The sequence below is a fragment of the Paramormyrops kingsleyae genome, chromosome 2, assembly GCF_048594095.1.
Source record: "Paramormyrops kingsleyae isolate MSU_618 chromosome 2, PKINGS_0.4, whole genome shotgun sequence".
Lineage (NCBI taxonomy): Eukaryota > Metazoa > Chordata > Actinopteri > Osteoglossiformes > Mormyridae > Paramormyrops > Paramormyrops kingsleyae.
In genome coordinates, this window is record NC_132798.1 from 19,282,762 (window position 1) to 19,295,653 (window position 12,892).

At 46.7% G+C, this 12,892-nt stretch overlaps 1 protein-coding gene across 4 annotated transcripts in view; it reads right to left on the reverse strand.

Annotated features, from left to right (window-relative positions):
- Positions 1-401: 401 nt before the first annotated feature.
- The window catches only part of ralgps1 (Ral GEF with PH domain and SH3 binding motif 1), a 117,519-nt gene continuing 105,028 nt past the window's right edge, over positions 402-12,892 (reverse strand). For 3 of the 4 annotated variants that reach the window (XM_023840717.2, XM_023840716.2, XM_023840720.2), the window contains 9 exons: positions 12,106-12,232; positions 10,335-10,486; positions 10,023-10,071; positions 9,510-9,590; positions 7,516-7,621; positions 4,176-4,268; positions 3,883-3,988; positions 3,610-3,701; positions 402-2,826 (listed from right to left, as the gene is read on the reverse strand). In XM_023840717.2, the coding sequence (XP_023696485.1) occupies positions 2,797-2,826; positions 3,610-3,701; positions 3,883-3,988; positions 4,176-4,268; positions 7,516-7,621; positions 9,510-9,590; positions 10,023-10,071; positions 10,335-10,486; positions 12,106-12,232 (836 nt within the window). In that variant the 3' untranslated portion in view covers positions 402-2,796. The remainder of the gene's footprint in view (positions 2,827-3,609; positions 3,702-3,882; positions 3,989-4,175; positions 4,269-7,515; positions 7,622-9,509; positions 9,591-10,022; positions 10,072-10,334; positions 10,487-12,105; positions 12,233-12,892) is intronic. The other variant, XM_023840718.2, reaches the window with a different exon arrangement.

The window sequence follows — 12,892 nt, forward strand, 5'->3', positions numbered from 1 at the left end:
GCTTCCTTAAATCCAGTTTGAAATGTTCTCCCGCTAATTTCCACCTATGGCCACGAGTTCTTGAATTTAAACTAATGCTGAAGTAACTATTTGGTTGAACAGCATCCAAACCTGTTAGAATCTTATATACCTGGATCATGTCCCCCCTTATTCTCCTTTGCTCGAGGCTAAACAGATTCAGCTCAGCTAACCTCTCCTCATAAAACATTCCTCTAAGACCAGGAATCATTCTTGTAGCCCTACGTTGCACCCTTTCCAAGGCAGCAATGTCCTTTTTAAGGTATGGTGACCAAACCTGCACACAATATTCTGGGGTGGGGTCTTACTGACTTCTAATTTAAATTCTAATTTAACATTTAACCCCAATTAAAATGCAGAAAAACCCAAGCAAAAACACTTCATCATTTACAGAAAGATTTTTTTTTTTTAATCTGAGAAACTGTCACCGTTACAAGCTGAAAAAAATACAGCAACTTATCACAAGGTCAAAGGTAACAAATAAGTTAGCAAAATATTCACATGGTCAGTAGAACTGATAGTAGGTAGCAGAAAAAAATACAGATAGCAGAGAAAAGCATTTCCTTTTAACACGAACATGCAGCGTCTTCCTGAAGCAGACTCTCCTTTGCAAACAAAACCACATTTTAAAAAAGTCAGTTTAATTAAGCCCAGTTCATATTCTTCTGTGTACAAGACGGGATAAACCATGCGTTTTGGCACTCTATAGCTAAACATTGCAATGTCCATTTCTATGTACAAAATAACTGCTTCCAGGTAATACCCATTCATCTTCATTGTTCAGATTCATTAGACTTTTAAACACCTCACCGTTGTAGGATTTTTATCTTTAAGACACACAAGGCCTTTTCCAATAATTTTACTAATTTTACCTTAGTTCATTTGTACGTCTAATGCTATGGGTATTGCTACTGTTTTTTGTAAACTGTAAACTCGTGATTTGTAGTAGTTTTTTTTTTTTTAAATCTTTTTGTGAACAAGTAGAGATTGATAGCGGTGTGGCATGACATGGCACTGTACCGGCCGGGTAATATGCCCTCATTCTGCCCTGAGATCGATCGAGCTGAATGATGGGCTGTGTTCTGTCATGCTGTCAAGGCTGTAGTAGAGTGAGGCAGGGCATTCCGGACACAAACCCAAGTCCAGAAAAATACATAAAGCCTGCATCTACTGTTTACGCCTCACGATGATGGAAGGAAGGGGGCAGCTGTTATTTAGTAAAATGACTGATTTAATTGTTTTCTTGACATGCTGATTATGGATTTAGAAATTCAATGACATTCTGTCCATCTGTGGCACTGAACATAAAACTAATTTAACAATGATTTTATGTCACTCACTGATATGCTAAAATGCGTCTGTCTTACAAGCGTTACTAAAGATGTTTTTAAATTAAATCCAAGGTAAAATGTACAACAGAAGGAATTCAGTTTCCTTCTTCATTGGACAGAATAATCTAACGTCACAAATGCTGTACAGACGTCAACACAGGAAATTATGCCCACAGCATTTTGTGGTTTTCAGGAAAAAAAACACAAACAAAAAACAACAATAACATATTGACCGTTATAGTCCCTCCCCCCACAAAACCAGTACAACTGGTCATATTAGATGCTAAGTAGTAAACACAGGTTTTTAATTGATGAATTCATTGCTTAGTGGGAAGTATCCTTTTGAAGGGGTCACATTACCCAAGTGACTCATTTCAATTTATAAATAATAAATAAATAAAGATCCTGTGATGCCCTCGTTCAAATTCATTTTTCGAGGTGCGGACAGGCCTCTCAGAGGTTGCGTATGATGTAGCATACCTTTCATACTGAACACTGAATTATGCTAACTTTCTAATGCCATATTTATACTGCATGGAAGTATACAGCAAACATTTAAATAAATTAAATCCTAGGACCACTTCTCATGTCTGAATAGGTGAAATGGCATCGCAACTCAATATTAGGTCTAATTTAACCATACAATGCTGAATATGAATGTGCTTCAACAAAAAAACAGAAAACAATACAAATTGAATGAAAAAAAATGGCATGTGGGTTTTGGAGACTGTCGTTTTTATTTATTTACACATCTACAGCCAGCAGGACTGCTTGGTATGTCGCGTATCACACGTGTGCTGCACGTGTTGGAGAGTGGTAAATTTACTTCATCTTAGGGTTCCAAAGCATGCTGGCTGCCAGCACTATGAGGAGAGTAGAGTAGAGGGGCCGCGGGCCCTGTGGCCCTGGCAGGTCCCCGGAGAGTCTACATCCTTCATGTACCTCAGCAGCACTCTGCTCTTCTAACACTGTTTTGTATATTTCTCTGTACATTCCACTCATCCGTCTGTTAAACCCAACATGGGTTGGCTTCTCGCTTCCGCTGTGAATAAGCATCCTAACTAAAGACAAACGGAGAAAAAGAAAATCTACAATGAGAAGCATTCTCTGTGCGTAGTTGCCGGGACAGTTCCGCCTTCTGTGGAATCGGGTTTCCGTATCCGTACCCCAGCCCCATCCTCCGCAGCAGATTGCCTTCAGTGCCCATCAGTCTCAGCTCTCTGCTCCGGAGTTGTCCCTGCTGCTCGTTGCAGATCCAGATGCCAAAAGTTCATGCCACGCTGGAGCTTTCCGGTGCACTACCTCACAGAACTGCGACGGCAGTCTGTGCCAAACTGTGCCGGTGTTGATTTACACCCCATGGAGGCTCCAGCTGTGCTTGTCAAGTCGCGTTTCCCATACGGATGAATTTGGCACTTTTCTCCAAGGCATCTCCTCTGGCATAGGACTACTCAAATGACATGAGGTTGGTGGGGATCTAGCAGGGAGGGGAGAGTCGGCGTTAGAATTATTCTTGCCTTTCATAGCTACATGCTGTGGAACTGGAGATGACAGTTCTCTCTGTGTAGTTATTTTGACAGGTATGATGTGCTAATTGAGTGTCACAGACAGTTTGGGATAAAGGCAAACGGTCAGTTAGCATAAGAACAACCCGACTGTTATATGATGACTTTATAATACATTACAGTTACTTTATCCAAAGCATAGTTTGAAAAAACAGGGACAGCCAGTTCCTGCAGCGACTGGAAGTTAAGCCCCAGACAGTGAAATGACTGTCTCAGCCACAGGATCTGTATACATGACCAGATATGGGAAAGGATCTCTAAGCCACTAAGCTACACAGCACTCCCTACGTGTGTGGGTTGGCATTGTGATGAAAGGTGACTGAAAGCCTTCAGGTTCCTTGGATACCCTTAAAATATGAATCACGGCATCTCATGAGCAAAGCTTCATAACGTTCTGTGCCAGAAAGGTGCATCACAAGTGAAAGATTCAGTGCTGTTCAGCAACCTTGCATTTTTCTTGGAATGCTGTGAGACATCATACCAACATGACCGTTTTCTGCTAAACATCAGTCTGTTAAGAAATTATCACTCTTGGCCAGCTTCTGTATTACAGGCCTACAGACCAAAGACAAATGCAAACACCAAACAGCCGCTGATCACACATGCTTCTCGGTTAGCACTACATGTCCTGTTTGCACGTTTTTAACATTTCATTAGTGGTACTCCAGCTCTTAGCTGGGTGACGGCGCTCGAACCTGTGGCCGGCTGCTCCTGCAGGCCTCTTCCAGGTGCTTGTGCCAGATGATTGCAGAAAACCTCGATCCCGTCTGGAACTTGTAAACGTTCCCTGTGGAGGGAACAGGCTCAGACCTGTAGCCACCAGCATGCTAAACATGGACACTCATCTTTTGGACCGTGTTCGTTACTAAGAGTTCAATGTGATGGACCACCTTGATTCACTCTGACATGGACACAGCAAAGGCTCCAGAAATAGTGCTGTCCCCAGACTGGGACCTGTCCTATCTCACCTTTATCTGGGTCGTTCAGCTGGAAAATGTTGGGATGGTCTGGGTTGTCTGGCAGCACTGGCATCCAGCCAGTGATGGTTGTCTTTTTACAGGGCGTTGACTTGTACTGGAATTTTCCATACCATTTAAAAGCACATCAGCACACGACACAGCGACATGAACAGACATGCATGCTCTGTGAGTTATCAGTACTTCCCATGAAGCAGAGCCACAGCCTGACGCTCTGTCATGGCAAAAGCGCCTCGTCCTGTGGCTCATAACCACACAGAGGCGCTGGATGCACGGGCACTCACGTGTTTCCTCTCGGTGGGTCGCAGGGCTTTGGCCGCGAAATAGATGAGGGTGGAGCCGGACAGGGCGATCCAGTAGCGCGTCCAGGAGGATAGCTATGGGCACGGGAAGGAAGAGGGGGAAGAATAGAATAACCGTGACAGCTAACATTCGGCATGGATGTAACTTGTGTGAGAGTCTACTCAAGATATACTTCTGGGTCTCTACAGGGGAGGCAGCACTGGCTTCATTTCCCTAAAACATACAACTTGTAAATGCTTATCCTGGTCAGGGTGGCAGGGGGCCTGTAGTCTATCCCAGAAGGTGGTCAGATCTCACCCAATCACAGGACACTAAGCTAGGGTACACCCTGGACAGGATCCCAATCATTCACAGGGCACTAGGCAAGGGTACACCCTGGACAAGATCCGAGCCAATCACAGGGCACTAGGCAAGGGTACACCCTGGACAAGATCCGAGCCAATCACAGGGCACTAGGTAAGGGTACACCCTGGATAGAATCCCAGCCAATCACAGGGCACTAGGTAAGGGTACACCCTGGATAGAATCCCAGCCAATCACAGGGCACTAGGGTGGGGTATACCCTGGGCAGGATACGAGCCAATCACAGGGTACTACTAAACTGCAGAAAGTACCACCACACCACCATTATGTTGTTTATCCACAAGATCCCCTCTTAAAAGATGCCGTGGCTGCTATGCTGTACCTTTCTTCACCACCACTTCAGTGCATATCGCATTAAAGTATACCAAACATAATACAGTCAAACCTAGGATTGCAAGTAACTTAGTTTGCGAGTATTTTGTAAGACAGGCAAAAATTTAAAATAAATTTTAACTTGATAAACAAGCAAGGTCTTGCAATACGAGTATTACGTATACACTTTGTCTGATTGATATGGGTTGATCAGAAATTGTTATATTTATTGCAGATTAGAAAACTATTTACATGACAGCATCAGCATTGAGCTTCAGATCAGTGGTTTTGATCACGATAACAAACGAACTATATACAGAACAAGTTTTGCAACAATGAATACAACACATGCGGTTGCAATTATGAAGTAAAATGTAATGAACAAGAGTTTTCATCTCAACATAACTTTCTTTTTTTAACTTTTAATTTTTTTATGATCAGTGTGATTTCTTTTTTTTTTGGTTCTTTTTTATTTTTTTTATTTCCACACCAGGTATGTGTGAGTGTGTGTGAGTGAGTGAGTGAGTAAGAGAGAGACAGAGAGAGAGAGAAAGAGAGAGGGGGGGGGAGTGTGTGTGTGTGTGTGTGTGTGTTTGTGTGTGTAGCTTAATTTGTAATATTAATTATACCACAACTACCTTTATTTTTTTTTATAAAATACAGCAAGAAAGTGTCAGACACTCAGTGCGTGAAGTAAAAAAAAACTGGCTAGAGCCAGCTGACGGTTTAAAAAAGAAAAAAAAAACTCTGACAGGCAGAGACGCGAGTCGCATTCTACAAACAAACCTGAAGCTGAAGAAACCCTAAACGTTAACGGAAAAAAACCCGCGATCCTGAGTGACTGAGGGAGCGACAGAGAGAGAGAGAGAGCGCTATTCTCTTCTCTTCTCAGTGTTCTGTGTGTGAGTGAGCAGAGCGGGACACAGCAACACAATAAATCTGTATGTGTGTAGGGGAGGGGCGCTGTGACTAGTCTATCACAGAACGCAGACACAGTCAGCTACCCAATGAGAATTTTTATTCAATCCGAGCACAGATATTGACTTGTATTACTCGTATGATACTCGTACTCGTCAAAAGTGCTTTATCCGTACCGGATACTCGTTTCAGCCGAGTATCCGGCTCAACTCTAAAAATAACCCTCCTCTTCTCCTCTCTCTCATCTCCCTCACACCATCCACGATTCTTTTCAAAGGTAAAGTGCAGAATAATTTGTTTTATGTATTTTTACTTTATATTTTTTATCAATCATTTTTATATGAATATTTTTGGGTTGTGGAATGAATCATCTGAGTTTCCATTATTTCTAATGGGAAAATACGCTTTGATATACAAGTGCTTTGAATTACGAGCACGTTTCCGGAACTAATTATGCTCGCAATCCGAGGTTTTACTGTATACCAAAACTGTATTATGTGGTGTGCCCCACTACAGTGCATATCGCACTGAAGTATACTAAACCATAATATACCAAAACTGTATTATGTGGTGTGCCCCACTACAGTGCATATCGCACTGAAGTATACTAAACCATAATATACCAAAACTGTATTATGTGGTGTGCCCCACTACAGTGCATATCGCACTGAAGTATACTAAACCATAATATACCAAAACTGTATTATGTGGTGTGCCCCACTACAGTGCATATCGCACTGAAGTATACTAAACCATAATATACCAAAACTGTATTATGTGGTGTGCCCCACTACAGTGCATATCGCACTGAAGTATACTAAACCATAATATACCAAAACTGTATTATGTGGTGTGCCCCGCTACAGTGCATATCGCACTGAAGTATACAAAACCATAATATACCAAAACTATTATGTGGTGTGTCCCGCTACAGTGCATATCGCACTGAAGTATACAAAACCATAATATACCAAAACTATTATGTGGTGTGTCCCGCTACAGTGCATATCCGAATTTAATAAACATAAAGATACGCCAGGTTTATACAAATAACTAACTTTTGGGTGTTATAAAACACATCTCATTAATACTGTAGCTGCACTACTAATCTGCTTACCAAATTATGGCTGTAAATAAACATCTGTATAGTACCAAAAGCTGGCGTCCACCCAAATGCTTTGCCTCTGACCTGAACCCCTGGTGATTATTGTGCATGCGCCATATAATATAAACCAACATGATATAGCTCAGCCCTAGGATACAGTACCATTGTTCCTCAGAGGTGCATTACCACAGTCAAAGGCCCCCCCTACTATTTACCATGATCCCATGATGTAGGGCAGCAGGGTTTGCAATAAAAAATAAAAATAAAAAATTTGTGGAGAAGGTGGGTGGGTAAGATTAAAATTACAGGATGAATCATGTCCTGTATTGGTTCAAAATGGGACACATTGTTTAATTTTTCAATACGGAATGATCCTGGGTGGCAACTCGGATTTTTATTTTTTTTAAAAAGGCCCCTGGACTTCAGCCTGGGACACACTGTTCCTCGGCTGGAAACCTTACGATAACAGACCTGGAGAAAATACCATTTCCTGAGGCTTCCATTCCTTTTTAAGTGAGTCTCTGTTCCATGTTAACAAAAGTATCTGCTAGCCTCATTATATTAAATCTTCGATAAATCCAAGGGACAGAAGCTCCGTCCATGGGGACCAGGGCGTCACTCACCGTGGGCTTCCTGCCCTCTTTCAGCAGAGTCTTCCTTCGCAACGCCCCCTCTATGGTGATGCTGCTCATGGTGCTGAACTCGTACGTAGAGTTGGCACCAGACGGGCTGTGGGGTTCGAACAGAACGGGATGTTACCCTACAACCTGCGGCATGAGTTGGCCAGTGGATCCTAAAACCAGTTAGGTTTCTGATCCCAGTTATTTCATAGCGATATCCTGTGTGGTGATCCCAAAATTCTGTCCCAGAAAGCCCCAGTCCAAGTTTTCCCAGGATATCCTGAAGCAGTTAGCCTGAGAATGTGACCCCTGATTACGGCACGATCCACTCACACCCCCATTCCACAGCACTTAGAATATTCCACTTCAGGGAAACAATTGGTAATTATCAATAAAGAGGACAAGATATTCTGCTCTTAAGGAAGCACGTCGTTAATATAGGGGGTGTAAGTCAACTGATCTGTAACCTTCTGGGACAGAGGTGCCAGTCTTTCAAACAAAGGTGATGATTAGTCTCCCAGTGTGATGCACAAATTACAAGAAATGATCTGTGCCAGGGACGGGTGTGTATTCATAATCTGTGGAGAAGACATTTATCAAAACAAAAAAAGCCCTCAATGAAAGAGGTGCATTTACATTCCGCTTCTATGAAATGCGATGGTGAGCAATGATGACGAAGTCGTCCCCCTCCACTGCCAGTCCTTCCAGTCTCACAGGTGTGCAGCCCCACCTGGCTGGAAAGAGGCGGGGCCTCTGGACCCCCCCTCCCCCTGCCTCGGGGGTGTTAGCTCTTGCTGAAGAGCTTTGAGACTCCCAATTTCTCCCATTACCACCTACTGCCAACGCACCAGGTTTGGGGGCCGTACGTGAAGGCAGGTTCCACTGGAAAATCAAAACAGTGCTGACGGTCCACGCTGTGACGCAAATGCATCTCAGTCGTTCATTGTTCAGGGAATAGTAGCAGGAATTCAGAAAGGAAATCGGACCAAAGATGGACCACAAGTATGAATGTGCAGGAATGTGAAGGGTGTGGCGCTACAGGGCGTGCTCTGTGACACAGTAGGTAGAAGCACCGCAAAGCCAGCAAGACAGGCCCCTGGAAAACTCAATTTCAAGAATCCACTGTTCTGGAGATACTGCAGAGCAGTCCTGTTAAAGCTCCCAGCGACACAGGATGATCATTGGTTCAGCCTTCACTTGTTTCCTTGCTCTCTTGCCCTCTTATTGGCTACAAGATTGGGCCAACCCAAGGCATAAGCAAACAAGCAGCTTAGGGCTCATCTGTTCAGAATGGGAAGGTAGACGACAGATGACAACTAGATTGATCAAATTTTGCTTAAGGTACCAAAAAGTGTCGGGCTGGCCCAGTTAACACTGTTCATGCCAAAAGGCACATAAGCTCGTCCGGCTGAGACTGATGCAAACTTCAAGTAGAAAGCCTGGAGGGCATGGGTTAATGGAGAGTGAACTCACCAGCAAGCGAAAGCTTTCAGCTCAACATCATGAAAACCAGTACAGCTACTCATCCGCACGCATTTTTGGGAATGAGAGACCAGACCTCATCTGCGTTCCAACCCACGCCCGAGAACTGCCTGTGATGTCATGTGACCAGGGGCGGCTAATGGGTAGGCTGACAGCCCAGAGCCCCGGCAAACAGGAGGGCCTTCCCCCCTCCCTGGGAGAGATGGAATGGTCAATTCAAACAGCGACACCTGTACCCATGCTGACGTCAGCCAGGAGGCCCCAGATCAATTAATCCACCTCCCATCATCTCAAAGGGCATGGGGGGGGATGGGAGGGGGGGGGGCGTGGATGGGAGGGGGGGGGGGCAAGCGTGACGGTGAAGCATGCAGAGATCCGTGATGACCCAACCTCCCGCCACCTGTGACAACCCCCCCCCCAACCCACCACCACCACCTGTGACACCCCCCGCAACCCACCACCACCACCACCTGTGACACACCCCCCCCGCACCACAACCACCACCTGCACTCTACCTGAAGACATAGCTGGGGCTCCGTGGAGAGTTCCGGACCGGCACCCTCCAGTTGGGGCCCAGCGTGGCATACATGCGGCCCCTGTTTGCAGATTTACACGTCAGTTTGGGCCGCGGTGCCGTCTCATTGGACGGGGGGCCCTCAGACTCAAGTGCAGCATACATACCCCACAGAGCAATATTCTGAAACCCCTTGTTCATCTTCCCCATACCCGCGCTTTGTGTATTTACCAGCATACATTATTTTGAGAGTCAGACAGTCCTTGGACCAACAGGGGATTAAGGGTTTGGCTCAGGGGCCCAACGGTCACCCTTCTGACCGCAGGCACAGCGCCCTGACCCACTGAGCCACATGGCGCTGGTGCAGTGCTGAGGGTACAATGGAGCATAGTAGTACGAGGGGGGGCATCCTCAAAATGTAGAGAAGCTGACGAGGGCTTCAGGAACATACTCTAGCGGACAAAGGATGAGAAACGGCTATGGGTAAGGTGTGGCGGCAGCGTGCGGAGCTCACCTGTCTACCCCAGAGGAGAGGTCCTCGCTGAAGGAACTCTCACTGCTACCTAAAAATGGGGGGGGGGGATGAGAGAGGAGAGTCAGACAGATTCCCACCATGGTCTCCCCAAAAAGATGAAGTGGAGCACAGAGGCTGATAAACCCTGTGGGGGTTTGTGAAGAATATCAGTGACCAGGTTCGAGGCACTTCTCCGGAGATTAAATTTTATTTATTTAGTAGATGCTTTTACCCAAAGTGAGATACAAATGATAATTAAAGGCCTTGATTAAGGAGAGTTGTGGACAGGAAAGGGGGCAGGGATTTTGGCACCTAGAGACACGCCATTGGTGAAGACAGAGTGATGTGTGTGGTTCCTGGCAGGGCTCTGGGACTCCAGGAAGCTGTCATCCAGCAGGTGCCTGGGCTTCTCCGTGGGGAAGGTGGCACTTTTGCTTTCCACCACGCTGAACTGGCACATCATGCTGAGGGTGACAGAGAGGGATGGGGAGGGCGGGAAGCAATAGGGAAAATAATCGTGGAAAAGAGGAAACAGGCATGAGAAGCGGCACAGATTGTGCCCGGTCGTATGCATGAGGCTGGAAGTAGAACAGGTTTGAGCGGGCATCATATTTGATCATCTAACTCCCTCTAGTGGAGCCGAAATGCAACTGCATTACCAGTCAGGCCAAATGCCTGCTTCTTTTCAGAGTGGTGTGTCCTACCCTCTCAGCAATTAATTGCATGACTCAAACTGCCTGAAAGAATGTTACCCACTAAATAAGCACAACAATGTTTATAATAAAATGGTCCTTTTCAGCTGACTTTTTAGAAAAATGAACTTTTTAGGTCTCATACCACACTATTCTTCTATCTATTTCAGCTGGGAGGGAGCAAAAATGTGGACCATCTGTGGGTTGGGAAACTGATAGATTTATTCTGAAGAACAATGCTATGGGATCAAAACCAGCGTTTACACTGTCGGGTGAGAGGGAGAGTCAGGTAGGCGCCCGGCGTTTACACTGCGGGGTGAGAGGGAGAGTAAGGTAGGCGCCCAGTGTTCACACTGTGGGGCGAGAGGGAGAGTAAGGTAGGCGCCCAGTGTTCACACTGTGGGGTGAGAGGGAGAGTAAGGTAGGCGCCCAGTGTTCACACTGTGGGGTGAGAGGGAGAGTCAGGTAGGCGCCCAGCGTTTACACTGTGGGGCGAGAGGGAGAGTAAGGTAGGCGCCCGGCGTTTACACTGCGGGGTGAGAGGGAGAGTAAGGTAGGCACCCGGCATTTACACTGTGGGGCGAGAGGGAGAGTAAGATAGGCGCCCAGTGTTCACACTGTGGGGTGAGAGGGAGAGTAAGGTAGGCGCCCAGTGTTCACACTGTGGGGTGAGAGGGAGAGTCAGGTAGGCGCCCGGCGTTTACACTGTGGGGCGAGAGGGAGAGTAAGGTAGGCGCCCGGCGTTTACATTGTGGGGCGAGAGGGAGAGTAAGGTAGGCGCCCGGCGTTTACACTGCGGGGTGAGAGGGAGAGTAAGGCAGGCGCCCGGCATTTACACTGTGGGGTGAGAGGGAGAGTAAGGCAGGCGCCCGGCATTTACACTGTGGGGTGAGAGGGAGAGTAAGGCAGGCGCCCGGCATTTACACTGTGGGGTGAGAGGGAGAGTAAGGTAGGCACCCGGCATTTACACTGTGGGGCGAGAGGGAGAGTAAGATAGGCGCCCAGTGTTCACACTGTGGGGTGAGAGGGAGAGTAAGGTAGGCGCCCAGTGTTCACACTGTGGGGTGAGAGGGAGAGTCAGGTAGGCGCCCGGCGTTTACACTGTGGGGCGAGAGGGAGAGTAAGGTAGGCGCCCGGCGTTTACATTGTGGGGCGAGAGGGAGAGTAAGGTAGGCGCCCGGCGTTTACACTGCGGGGTGAGAGGGAGAGTAAGGCAGGCGCCCGGCATTTACACTGTGGGGTGAGAGGGAGAGTAAGGCAGGCGCCCGGCATTTACACTGTGGGGTGAGAGGGAGAGTAAGGCAGGCGCCCGGCATTTACACTGTGGGGTGAGAGGGAGAGTAAGGTAGGCACCCGGCATTTACACTGTGGGGTGAGAGGGAAGCACTCACTTGTTGCCCAGGCTGTGGCTCTTCCTGTGGCGAGATGGGGGTGGGGTGGGAATGTGCGCCCCCACCGAGGTGTCGGGGCAGGTGGGACGGCGGCTGAACCTCACTGAAGCCGCCACCTCTGACGGGCCTGGGGGAGACAAGACCAAACCTGGGTCATGGGATCCAAAGTCATCAAAAACACAGCTGAGGTTTCCCAGTGACGAGGCCTGCAAGCAGCTTAATGTCACCAGCTCATGAACGATGAACGGCGTCCTAAAATTCCAGTCCAAGGATGGATGAGCGGGAGAAACCATATCATTAACTGACCTGCTGCTGCTTGATCACGAATGCCTGCTAGTGCTTTATGGTTGCTGTTTATTGCTAACTCTGTGCAACTAGTCATAGTCATCATACCGAAATCATGGCTGCTGGATAGGAACAAATGATGAATGCAATGTTCTTCATGCCCCTCCAGCTGGCATCAGCCTGGCATCTCTCTCTCTCTCTCTCTCTCTCACACACACACACACACACACACACACACACACACACACACAGGCCTGCTAATGGTAACTATGACAACCCTAACCAGCCCTAACTATAACCATAAGTAACTAAACAAAATACAAGATTATTTGCATTTTCAGTTTTTTGACTGCAGTCACAGCAACTGGTCCCCGTAAGGCGTTGGTCCCCACAAGGTAGGGTACATCTGGACCACGCACGCACGCACAAGGGACACACACGTCTAGTTAGCTTTATTTCTCAATATTCCTGTTTACATTTCCCCTCCAGTTAGACTTAAGTG